The sequence below is a fragment of the Euprymna scolopes genome, chromosome 7 (assembly GCF_053919585.1).
Source record: "Euprymna scolopes isolate OS-2025 chromosome 7, ASM5391958v1, whole genome shotgun sequence".
In the NCBI taxonomy this organism is placed as follows: Eukaryota; Metazoa; Mollusca; class Cephalopoda; order Sepiida; family Sepiolidae; genus Euprymna; species Euprymna scolopes.
The window spans coordinates 157,592,555-157,606,500 of NC_136488.1; the positions used below are offsets into that span (position 1 = coordinate 157,592,555).

Consider the following 13,946-nt stretch of genomic DNA (forward strand, 5'->3'; position numbering starts at 1 on the left):
TCTTTGACCCTAAACTGGCACAGATTTTGTTAGAGGAGGTGGGTTTTTTTTGTTTGTTTTTTTAATCCGGGTTATGTACTAAAGTAACTATGATTATTTAATCTAGGAGTTATTTTCCTTATACTCACTTCTCTACTAAGGAGTTATCCGTGTATATATGTCCAGAAAGAGGAATTAATTGGCTGGAGAAGGAAGAGAGAGGAAGGAAATTTGGGAGGGGGAAGAGAGAAAGATAGACAAATAGAATTCTAATAGAAATGCATTACATTTTGTCCCGGCAACACCAGGTAACCATGCTAGTATTTCATAAATGAAAAAAGAAACAAATTTGGGCAAGATCAAATAAGTGTTTATTGATATTTGTCTAGAAGAACAAACAGAACAATCGAATCTTTAATATTTTATAGAAATTATTATGTAAATTTATCGTCCATGTGATAGTAAAATGTTATCTAAAATATTAATTTGAGGCTTGGATTTCTGTTAAGAACTCTAAGCTTGTATTCTAATTGATTCATTTTTTTTTTGTTTTATATGTACTATATAAAACTAGAATTTAAAATATATACAGAATGTCCTAAAAATTTGACATTTTAAAAATAATTCTCTTGAAATCTAGTAAGACTATCGCGGTGAAATTAAACAAGTTAGCTGTTGAACATTGTGAGTTTATTCTGGAATCGATTTCATAGGTCCACCACCTGTGACATGGCCTCCATCAAAGTGGTGGTTAAGCTCTAGTCGAACATGCTGTAGCATGTCTTTAGTAACATTATCAAGTGCAGAAGTGATTATTTGCAGGAGTTGAAGCCCGGACAAGTTGCAGACTGTAGGGTTTCATATCCAGTTGTTTTTCAGGATTTGCCAAACTGTCATTCAAAGCAGCTGGATTTCCAAACTTGCTATGAATTTCTTGGAGTTTCACAACAGTTTTTCATAAACTTGTTTGACCTTTGCTTCTGATGTTAATAGTGATTGACTTGCATAAGTATAATGCCTCTTTTAATTTTTGGTACCAAGTTCAAATTTGTTTGCAAGTCTTTCCAAATTCTGCACTGAGTGCACAGTCTTGTGTGTGAACATATTCGAAGACATAATATAACTTTTAAACTGAACAGCATGGCTCAACCTGAGACAAAACAAAAATATGAAATTAGATATAACGTTTTTATCTGTTTCTATACGAGGTGCCTTTAATAAGTTTCCAGACTTTTTTATACAGGCATTTTAAATTTGTCATAGACTCTTGAAAATTTAGTATGTTATTGCTATACATCTTATGAGATGACTGACCAATTTTTATGGTTTTAGATTTAAATGAACAGCTGCAACAGGAATTGGAATACACCCTACTAAAGCCTGATGGTATTTTTTGGGGTTTTTTTTTTTTTTGATGTCCTGTATTAAAAAAAAGAAAAAGAAAAAAGTGATTGAAACTCTTTTTCCACCAAATCTTATATAAGATTTTAAATAAAGTCTTTTGATTACTGAAGATTAAGCAGTAAAAACCATGCAAATTTATTTAAAACATTCATCATAGTTATCTTCATGGAGTGTCTTATAAAACAGATTCTGTTTATTGGAACAGAATTGTAACGGTGAATATCGAAAAGTTTTCTATTAGAGAAATGGTCAAAAACAATTCACCATTCCAAATTTATTCCAATAAATGCCATTCAGGGTACATTTTACAAGGCAATCAGATGGTGAGTACAATCCTTGTCATAAATAGCGAGGAAAAGAATTTTCTTTGTTTTGATTTTCGAAAGTAATTCTTTTTAAAAGATCTAGTAAAATGTAGATTTTGCATGGGAAGGGAGTGCCATTGTATAGCTTAACCCCCCCCCCTCCAAAAAAAAAAGCCCCAACTTATCTGAGGTTGTGACATTTTAGGGTAAATTGAACCGGTTTTGGTTGGAATGTTTTCATGTTTGTTGTCAGTATAAAACGAGTTGAACAAGTTTTGGGCCTTTTAACGTGTTTTTCTTGTTCACTAGAAATTGCCTTTGTATTTGTCAAGGCTGAAGTTGAGCAATAGATTGCTTTATGAACTGGAGTTGGATCTTTTAAAATGTTCAAATTTGAAGTTTAGAGCTTTGTCTATCAGCTCTACATCTTTCTCATCAAGTTTATTCTTTTAACGTCTCTCATTAAAAATAAAAGAAAGTAAAAACTGGAAAAAACATGTCCATTACCTTTAAAATCAAAATGCTATAATTAATATACACCTGTACCTACCTGACGTTGCTTGGTAGTGCATTTATTGGCTAATTGCTTAGTCTTTCATTTTGAAATTATGCAATATTTTCTTTTTTTCACACATATTATTATTAGTTGAACTTTTTGGAAATTTGTCACTGTTTTCCAATGCTAAAAACAACAAATATTTTTTTTTCTTTTTGCTCAAAATTTAATTTTCCATTTTTGGTATTAATCATAAAATAAATATTAATTTTAAATTACAAAAAAAAAAAAAGAAGAAAAAATCTATAGATTAGCACCCTTCCACTTCCCACAAGTGTACTTTTACATTTGCAAAACTATGCGCACATATTACATAGGTTTTTTTTTTTTTATATAGTAATCTGAAAATTAAAAAACAAACAAGCAAAAAATTAAATAACTAAATATTTATAAATTTAAAAAGAATTGGAATCAGAATGAGTAATTGTATTGGAATTGGGAGGGGGTATTGGAATCCTCCCATCACTAATCATAACTAATAAAAATGTACCCACTTAAAAAGTCAAATCAGAAAAATCTGTTTTAAGAAAAAAAAAAAAATTAAATATCAAATTAAATCTAATACTTTCTCTTTGGCCTTTTGGTTAGAAACAAAGTGTAGTATCTGTTTTGATACTATATTTTCAGTCTGAGAGTTGCTTTATTGTTATTAGGCTGAAATATGGGTCTGTTTTAGACTTAAGAAATCCTCATCTACTCAGGCTTTATCTTCTCTTATAGAAGGTGTTAGTTTATTGCTTATATCGTCTGAAGCACCTCTGCTAGGAAATGCCCAGGCATTTTGTGTGCTGGATTTTCAAGCCTCATCTGACCTTGTGTCTAACTTTCTGCAAAGGAGGTAAATTTTCTAATACTTTGCAATAGTAATATTTATCTTCTTTAAAAGTAAAAAAAAAAATTAATTAAAAGCAATAAAATTAAAAGTTAGCATCTGTCTTAAGTTCTTTATAAAATCAATGTAAAAAAAAAACAAAAACAATTTGTGATGCTTCTGCATTTATGAACCTGCGATCTCTACGGCAGATGATGGGAAGAACTGGAAACAGCCGACAGATAGTTTTCTAGATATTAAGACATTTTTTTTTCAATGTATTACTTAATGAATTTCAGTGATTGTTGCCATTCTTAACATGGGTTTTTTTTTTTTTTTTTTTTTTTTTGTAATAAGGCTCGCCGACCGTTTCCAGTTATTCCCGTCATCTGCTTCCTGACTTAAAATGCACTAAAGATTAATGTTCTTGATTCTTTTTTGTTTCCCTTTGCAAAACTCAATCATGTTTTGCAAGGCCAGAACCAAAAACAGCAGAATCCCTTACAAAACAACCAAGCAAAGCACTATGAATAAATATTTGAAGATATAAAGAACTTGAAGCATAAAACCCTTTTACAGTTTAGTACGTACGTAGGTTAGTTTTTATGTAGGAGATATAAAGGTTTACAAGTACTTGCAACCCTAGGAAAATTTGACTGTCTTATCAGAATTATGTACAACATAGGTGGCAAACTTTAAATTGACAGTATTATTTTTCTTAATTGAAAGTATCTGGCAAGTATTGGTTATTTTGAGTTCATCTTGGTTTGATTAAACGTCATGAAGAGACTGACACCCCTGCAGCATTGGAAATTATGATTTGATCAGTTTAATGAAAGAAACATTTGATGAACGAACAATTTCACAAAATGGACTTGTAAACTGACCACTTCATCCATGCGATTTAACCTTATTAGATTATTTTCTTGGGAAATATGTAAACGCTGACTGAGCGGATACAAAAGTAACCGGTTTTGGCATTAATGACCCAAAAAAAGGGGTTAATTTGCCGTGAAATAAAACAACCAACCAACCTGATAGAAGGAGAACAATCTACCCTTGTGGATTAAATAAAGGGTACAGTTTGAAATTCTGTATAGGATCCCAAGTTCGATAGAAAGATTATCAAGTTTAAAAGAATGCAGCTGAAGGAGGACAAAGATTGGTCAAAACATTGTGAACATAACAAACAAAATGAGACCAATGGTCCAAATATCCCCCCACCCCACCTAATAAACAAAAAACAAAATTTTTCTAAATTTAATTCTACTTGTCTTCAACTCAAGAAAACAAACCAAACAACAGCTTAACTCCCCTACTTTTGAGGTCAAGGTCAAAAGACAAAATCAAGGGTAAGGTTAAATGGGATTGACAAATCAACCTGTATCATCACTAATAAAGATGCCTTGTTTGCATCTAAAAAGGGAAAGCCATTTTATTCCCAGGTAGTATCAATGGGTGAAGTTAACGCCTGCTTTTTAAGTTGGGGTGCCTGAAATAACTGTATGTATTATTGATAGCCAGGCTGGAAGTCCATGTTGCCCCACCCCCTAAAACTTTTATTCTCTATTTTTAGTTTTATCTGCCTTCTGTCCTGCCCACCCCTTCCCTCTTGTTTCCTATTGAGCATGCCATCTGTGTAAATATCAACGGCTGAAAGGTTCTTTGTATTTTTCTAGATGTGTTTTTGTAGAGGGAGAAAAAGTACCTTAGTAAGGGTCGGTGGACATAGCAAAAAAGGGTGGGCATCACAGTGACAGGAAAGGACAGCTCTCTTTTTACCAACCTATTATATCAATAATAGATCATCCTGTGTTGGCATTTCATAAAGACACTTGCTAGCAAATGCCATGCTGCTGCTACTACTACTACTAGTAGTAGTAGCAGTAGTCTACTTGTGGCAGCCTCCTAACTAACCTTATTTTGTCATTTAGTCATCCCATTCCATGAGTGATGTTTCTGACAAGGGGGGAAGAATTACTGCTTTCTGGGTTGGAATTTATTCACTTAACTTATTGATGGCAAGTTTTTAACCCTGAAGTAGTATTCTTTTTTTTTTGTTTGTTTGTTTGTTTGTTTTAAGATTCTTGCATCAAGTGGCTTCATGCCTTGTCTGAGGGGTTGATTTCCATTTCGAAAAAAATTACCAGTGATTTCTTGCTGATAATGACCAGTGGTTTTCCCTGGAATTTGAGTGACAATAGTTCTCCTTAAAAAATCCAGTATTCTCTATATTATATTAGTAAAAAAACCCTCTTTAGGCCATGATATTTCAAAACTGTTGTCTAAAGAGCTTTTTCCCTTTTTTTCTCATTTTTGTCCTTGATACAATGAAGTTCTATGTAACTTTTATTCTCTTCCTTTTAATTTAATATATATATATATATATATATATATATATATATATATATATATATATATATATATATATAGTGTTATAATGGAATAAATCCAGGAGGAAATCCGGGTATGAGAGCTCAATGTGGTAAACAGAGCAATAACATAAAAATATAACACGGAAATTACATAATTGTTGATGCAATAATTTATTTCAACCTTATGGTATTTTCAAACATCTAAACTAGACAATTAAATTTTTGATACTGAAATAAAGAAAGAAAAAGAATCGGGCCCCGACCGTCAAAAACCAGAGGGGGTGGTAGTAGCAATTCACTTAATACATTTTATAGAGAGGGTGGGAATTAAGTTAGTATGGGAGGGATTTTTAAAAAAAACAACAAGAACATTATGACACTTAAACGGCTGTCTGGTAGCCCGACGTAACAACAGACACACACACACACACACACACACACACACACACACACACACACACACACACACACACACACACACACACACACACACACCTCTAAATATGCACGTTCTTACACGTAAATGATTTGACACGCGTTTACCAACCTAGGAAGAAGAGGGAGAAATATACGGATATAGAAAGAAGGAAATAAACTGCGTGTAAGGGAAAGAGAAGAAGAAAGAAAAAAGAAGGAAGAGAGTGACCATCCGCTGGCTGTCATATGGTTTAATTAGTCTAGAATCTCTGAGAAAGAGAAGGGAAAGAAAATGAAGATTATACGTGCGTCATAGAGTTAATTGAGTCATGGGAAATAAGTCTATTAAAAGATATATAAAAAAAAGTTTATATACAAAGTTTTAAAACTATCTGTATCTTTTCATGTTAAAATTAGTTTGAAAAAATATTATAATACATTTAAATTTTCTATATTGTATTTGTAATATATTACTATGGATTCTAAAAATCAAGTCTTATGTAGTTAATATTTTATATATTTTTATGTAATTAATTTTATTGGTGATTATATCGGTCGGTGTAATTTTGCTCACTAATATTTCACTTCCTAATTGATTAAGATGCAGAAAAAATCCCTCCCATACTAACTTAATTCCCACCCTCTCTATAAAATGTATTAAGTGGATTGCTACTACCACCGCCTCTGGTTTTTGACGGTCGGGGCCCGATTCTTTTTCTTTCTTTATTTCAGTATCAAAAATGTAATTGTCTAGTTTAGATGCTTGAAAATACCATAAGGTTGAAATAAATTATTTCATCGACAGTTATGTAATTTCCGTGTTATATATATATATATATATATATATATATATATATATATAGGTTAATATTTAATATATTCAAACCAGATTCCTAAAATAAATATCCACAAAGTCCTTTTTATCTTATCTATTTAGTATTATAAAAATATACTCATGGCAAATAAGATACAGAGAAATGCTTGTGTTTTATTCCCAAGGGAAATCATTTGGCTAAATATATATACATGCGTACATTTAGACATTGCTGTTGATTTTATTTGGTATATCAAGTGCAGATACAAAAACTTTGTTCAGATGATGGTCTTGTGTTTTAAAAAGATTTGTTTCACTGTATGACTTAAAATTAATGTTGCCTTGGAACAACTATAATACCTTTGTTAATATAAGATAACAATGTTTTTTTTTTGTATTAATTACAGTGAAATTCGCATAAGGAAATTTTGTTTGCCACTATCGTAACCGTTTATGTCCAACTTGCAATGATGAATAAAAAGCTTGATATTTTTGCCATAAGACAATAGAGTTTAAAAATATTTGTTAAAAAAAAAAAATCATAGATTCAAAATGGTATTAAAACATAAGAATTTCCGACAAACATGAATTTATGCATGCCTTGAGAAAAATCTTTATAAAATATATCATCAGAAAGCAAAAAGTTGTTTTAAGACATCAGAAAAACAAATTTAAAACAAAACAAAAAAACAGTTTAATTTTCAAGTGAAGCAGCATATTAATTTGGAATTCTTCAATTTAATTTAAATTACAAGTAAATTAAAAATACCTGTTGATAATGTTATTTTTGTTTTGTTTTTATGGAAATTGCTCCAGACAATGGTATGAAGCCACTTGATGTAAAGAAATCGTACTTCAAAGCAAAGTCAAAAACTTGCCAACAATAAGTATTAGATGGAATAGATTCTGACCTTTTGTCAGAAACATTACTCTTGGAATGTGAGAACTAGAGGATAAAATAAGGGAAGCGAGAGTTACACAGCTGCCGAAAGTAAACCCAAGATCCACTTTCTACTTTCCTTAATATGTTGCCAGAATCAGGTTCCCTTGCATCGTCCACAACTCAAGCGAGGGGCAATCATTATGCCAGTGACTGTTATTCCCTCTGCTTATTTATGAACTTTGCTCAGTTTTTATTTTGGAATTTTCAAGGAAGATGGTTGTTCTGGGTTTTGTTTTTCATTATTAAGTCATTTTCCAGCTTTGATGCGACTGGTATCCAACTGTTATTCTCCTCGACTGATTATTAACCTGACGGATCCAGTATATTATTTTATCTTTATCTGGGAAATGGACATGTGCAATATACTCAAGTAGGCTTGTTTGTTTAAACAGTTGATGTCAGCCCCACTATCCAATTGTATATTCATATTAACCATTTATGGCCTGAATTATGATATAGATGATGAAAAAAAAAATTTGTTGTAAATTGTAGATGACAGTATACTGAATGTAAGCAATGGACACTTGCAATCTGGAGGTATCTGACATCTACCCAGAAACTGAACTAATACGTACAAGGTGTGTTTGAATCCATTCCCACTTTATTTATGCCATTATATTCATTTATTTATGACTGAATGAATTTGTTCAACCAGGTTATAAAGGGTTAAAACATGCCAATAAATCAGATTCTTTTTTACTTTCTGTCATCATTAAAATGTCTTCCTCCTTTGAAACTTTTCTATGTTTTTTTTTTCACTCTATAAAATTTATTTTGATTTTTAGTTTTTCTGTTGCCATAATTGTTATACAGCCTGTGCATTTATTTAAAAAGTATGTACTAAACAAAAAAAAAAAGTGTATTATTTATGAAAAGACTAAAAAAGATTTCAGCAACCTTCATCTTCAAAGTATGTAAATGAATCTGAATACCTGTACATATTTTCACATCTATTAATTTTTTAAAATACTGTTAGTTTGCACTGTTTTAAATACTGAATAGCTGACCCAACCCAGCCATAACTGAGACTATATATATATACTAGCAGAAGTACCCGTCGTTGACTGGGTTCAAAAACAGCCTACAGAAAATGGACTGTGATTGCTGAAAGTATGATAGGTTATGAAAAGGAGGGGGTTGTAAAGAGATAGGTTTTGATACTCAAAAATTTTACCCTTAGCAAAATATGAAAGTAAAGATAATTTTCGCGAAAATATATTTTTTTATATCAACTTTGTTTCCATTCGTAGCCAAGAGTGACCAACAAAATGATGTTTCCTTACAAAGAGAAAATGTTATATATAACGACACGTAATCACGTGAGCAGGATTTTTTCTTTTTTTTTTTTTGACACGGTAACAAGTAACGTTCTTATTTTTTATTATTTATCTATTTATCTATTTTCGAAAGAGTGCCACATGCAAGTGGAGAAGGAAAAAAAAAACAGAGTTATGTAAAATTTGTGTCGAGAATTGTCTAAAGTTCCGACTTTTTTTTTTTGCCTTTCACTTTAATAAGAACGTGAATTTATGAGGTGAATTTATTCAACACAATATGATTCAACTAAAAAAAAAATAAATAAAAGCTAACGTGAATTAAGATTAAAGTTAAGGTGTTATTGTGGACCCTCACCCCTTTTAAAAAACCTTGTTGAACTTTGTGACATATTTACATTCTATGGAGGTCAGGCGCGAACAAACACCCAATAATTTTATTATACCATATTTCTTCAAACTGAAACATAATTATCAAAGTATGCTTATGCAAATAGATATAAAAAGTCTTTGTTAAAGTTTGTGCCATATTTCCATGGAATACAGGCACAAACGCAGACCCCACAATTTTATTATACCATCCCTATTTAAGTTGAAACATACTCATCAAAGTATTATTATGCACATCTATATCAAAAACCCTTGTAAACATTTTTTTTTTCATTTTTTATTTCCATACTTTGAGGGCCTGGCGCGAACGCAGACCCTACAATTTTTATGAACCACCGTTCTGCCAGATCAAACATACCCATTCCTGATCCTCGATACATCTATCATTATATGTAATCATTTTTTTAAAATAGTCAACCATATAGGAACCTATTCCTGACCAGACACACACACACACGTTCAGCTTTTTATATATATATATATATATATATATATATATATAATGTTGGTTTTATTTTTAAAAAAAAAACGAAACAAAAAAAAAAAACAATCCAATTTGCAATCTCCTTTGATCCATACTGGTGAAATAAAAAAATAGGAGACATTACTTTTGGAACACCTCTCATATATTGGATGTCTTTCCAAGTTTACATTTCGATCTGTTTACTTTTTTTTTTTTTAACTAAAAAATGAATAAATAAAAATAGAAGTGTTTGAATAAAATTTCTGATATCTTTGTGAATTATATTCATTGGAGTTTTATTGTATTAGTTAATAAGTATATTTTTAACAAATAAGAAATGATCGGCTATCAACAGAACAAAATCTATTTTGAAGGAAAAAAAAAATCTAAATAATAAAAATTTTAGTAGCTATTTGTAATTTTGTGTATTTGTAATAAACACAAATTACCAGTGTATGTCTAAATCTATATCTTCCTGAAGGAAAAGCTATGCTGGATATAGTGTGGAATCAATGAAATCGATTGTAATGCCAATTTTCAATAGCAGCAGCAAAGACCAGTAAATGGCACAATTGACTGGATAGTCAAAATCAAATGTGAATTTGTCACATGCATTGCTATTTAGGTCCAATATGGAGCATTCAATGAGGTAAAGCTATATATTAGAGTATAAAATCATTATACAAAAGTCATGGTATATCTCATTTGCATAAACATTTTGAAAAGATTGAGTAAATAACAATTTTTGAGATGAGGATTGTTTATTCGTATTATTTGGATTCATCGGACTACTGTTCTCATCTTGAGTGGGATTTTCACAATGTTTCGATCAATGTAACCTCCCGCCCTTCTTCAGGTGTATCTTGTCGAACTCTGGAATTTGGACGCCCAAAATATCTAAAGCAAGCATTTTTAAAACTTTATTTTCTCCATTCGAAAACATTATGTGACTATACACACAATTAAAGTCCATAACATTGAAATATCGAATGAGCTAACTGATGTGTACCCAACGTTGAGACTATGGAAGGAAAACACAGATTAGGTGTAAGAAAGATATATTAACTGAAAAGGTTACAAGGATAGGATAAAGGGTAAGCGGAGCTTACTATTCTATGTTGTCCAATATGGGTAATTGTACCTGCTGTGCACTACAGTATTACGATACTGCTCCCTGAGAGTGTCATCTTACATCGTAATATAGTACTTGAAAAGTCTATGATGCAGGTAAGTTTTGATCTCACGACACTACTGAACTCTTTTGTCTATGGCAATAATCTGACAACTTCATGCAACAACTAAATCCAAAAACTTCATAGAAAATATTTTTGTGGGTTTTTGTGCATTTGTGTTTGAGGGTAAATAGACATTTTGTTTAGTTTATTAAATGGATTTCTTTGCATTTGCAGCCAAAGGAAAAATGCTGATGAATTAAAAACCCATTTGGAAGGAATTGTTGTCCCTGCCTTTTGCACTGCAAGTGTCCACTTCACAGAAGATAAAAAGCAAAAACTAACCAAGGTGAGTATAATCCCCCCAACTCTTCCCTTCAGAAAAAACAAACACAGCTATAGAATTTACCAACTTAATTAAAAAATTTTATCAGCTAATCATTTCCCAAAATTGGGTAAGTGATATTAACTTTAAAAAAAATATTTATATAAAAGTTAATGTCAAATTTGATTGCCATTACTTGAAAAAAAAAAAAAAAAAATAGAGTAGAAAACAACCCATGAACCCATGTGACATATATTGACCAATCATAGCTTGTTTAAACAAAAAATGAAAAGTTTTTGAGTTTACAAAATCAGGCAAAAAAAAAACAAAAAAACTCGTCTTTTACAAGTTGATAGACTGGCAGCCAAAACTGATTGTGATATGACCACTGATGTGACTGCTGAGCAGAATACTGTAACTGTAAACTGAACTTTAAGTGAAAATAAATTACAGAAAAATATTTTTATTAGACAAATATGTGGTTTATTCCAAAGATTAATTTTTGGCATTTATAATTTAAATACACTTTCGAGCATATTTACGGCATGATCTAGAGGTCGAGTTTTCACAAACTGTATGCATTAAATTAGGTTGTATTTTTACAATAACATGCCAAATGTTGTCTTCCAAGTGGTATACTATGTTTGTTTTATCAGCATAGATATGGGACTTTACATATCTCCAAAGATAATACGAGGGACGTGCAATAAGTAATGCCCCTGAGTTGTCTGATTTAGCTGAAATTTTGCTTGTGCAATGATTTATAGCTCACAGGTTATGTGGCAAATTACAGCTCTGAACTAATTGTGGTTTCTGTTTTACAGGTGTTTGAACGTAGTCAGGTGTGAAATGGAGCATGTTGAATGTCGAGCAGTGATCCGGTTTTGTATTTGAAAGGATGCACACCACAGTAGACTTTTGATGAAATGAAAGAAACTTATGGTTATAATGCCCCATCATATGACCTTATAAAACGCTGGCATCATGATTCAAACATGTCCGGAAGTCTGTGGAAACAGCTCCCAGACCTGCCCCCCCCCTTCTGCCATTGATGAGGCATCTGTCCGTCAAGTTGAGGCTGCCATTTTGGAAGATCGGCGCATTACTATTCGCCAAATAGCTCAAGATGTCAAGATTAGTACAGGGTCTGTGGAAACTATCATTCATGACCATTTGCATATGCATAAGGTGTCTTCCAGATGGATTTCCAGGTTGCTCACACCATTCCAGAAGCAAGAACGCGTCAAGTGCTCGAGGATGAATTTGGAGATGTGCCAAGAAGATGAGTCAAAGTTTTTCAAAAGACTGATTACACAGGATGAAACCTGGGTCCATCACTATGATCCAGAGACCAAAGCCCAGTCAATGCAGTGGAAGCACTTGGACTCACCACCTCCAAAGAAGGCAAGGGTGCAGCCCGCCGCTGGCAAGGTCATGCTCACAGTCTTCTGGGACCAGGACGGAGTAGTGATGACAGATTTCCTGGCAAAGGGTACCACAATTACAGGAGCCTATTATGCTTCACTTTTGAGGAAATTAAGGGAAGCTATCAAAATCAAGAGGCGGGGCAAGATCAGCAAAGGTACCCTCCTCCTGTAGGACAACGCTCCGGTTCACAACTCGCATGTCGCCAGATCAGAAGCACGGGCGTTTGGTTATGAAATCCTCTCCCATTCTTCCTACTCTCCTGACCTTGCACCCTCTGACTTTCACCTCTTCCCAGCCATGAAGTTGTTTTTGAAAGGAAAGCGTTTCCCAGATGATGCAGCCTTGATTTCAGAAGTCACGTCGTGGTTGGAGGACCAACCTAGGGTGTTCTACAAAAGCGGTCTCCAGAGCTGCATCAAACAATGGGAGAAATGCATAACTCTGGGTGGTTCCTATGTAGAGAAAGACTAATAATTGTGCCAAGTTTTGTTGCTCTACTACTATGGGAAGTGGATCAGGGGCATTACTTATTGCACGCCCCTCGTAATCTAATCGGGTTAAATAACATGGACAAGGTGTCCAGTTGACAGGTCCATTTTGTGAAATTATTTGTCCATCAAATGTTTCAAAATGATTTTCAAAATAAATTTTCACAATTTGAAGATGCAGTCTTTTCATGATGAATTACTAAACTAAGCTGAACTCAAAATAACCGATAGTTGCCAAATCTTCAATTAAAGGAAATAAAGTTGTCTATTTAAAGTTTGCTACCGCTTTAAAAATTTTTTTTTTTAATTAAAAAAATAAAAGGAAAAACTATATCATAATGGGTGTACATTTGGGAGACCTTACTTTTTTAAGAGAAATGAATCCGTAGTTTCTTTCTCTGGGATAGAATGCATACAAAGATCCAACTTTTGACTCAGTTTAATAAAAAAAACTTGTCTGCAGAGATTGTTGAATCCCAAGTTAAAATAGTCCATATTCGGACATCCAACTCTATCTGATGATAAAATTCCTAACTTCTGACCACCCCTTTCATGAAAAGTCTGCTAAACAATTCTGATACCCAGCTTATATATATATATATATATATATATATATATATATATATATATATATATATATATATTGACTCTGACTCCCTACTTCTTGTCATACTTTATCATTATGCTTTCTGTTTTTGTTGGCCGAACTATTGTTATAATAATGACTTGTGTTCAACTAATGTATACAATTAAGCGTTGACAATCAGTATTCTGTTTTGGTGTTGGATGATATCAAAATTAT

General features: G+C 32.3%; 1 protein-coding gene across 11 annotated transcripts in view; it reads left to right on the forward strand.

Moving 5' to 3' along the window:
• LOC145280100 (calcium homeostasis endoplasmic reticulum protein-like) overlaps window positions 1-13,946 on the forward strand; it is a 401,340-nt gene that overhangs the window by 305,964 nt on the left and 81,430 nt on the right. For all 11 annotated transcript variants that reach the window (XM_080131828.1, XM_080131829.1, XM_080131832.1 and 8 more), the window contains one exon: window positions 11,141-11,252. In XM_080131828.1, the coding sequence (XP_079987954.1) occupies window positions 11,141-11,252 (112 nt within the window). The remainder of the gene's footprint in view (window positions 1-11,140; window positions 11,253-13,946) is intronic.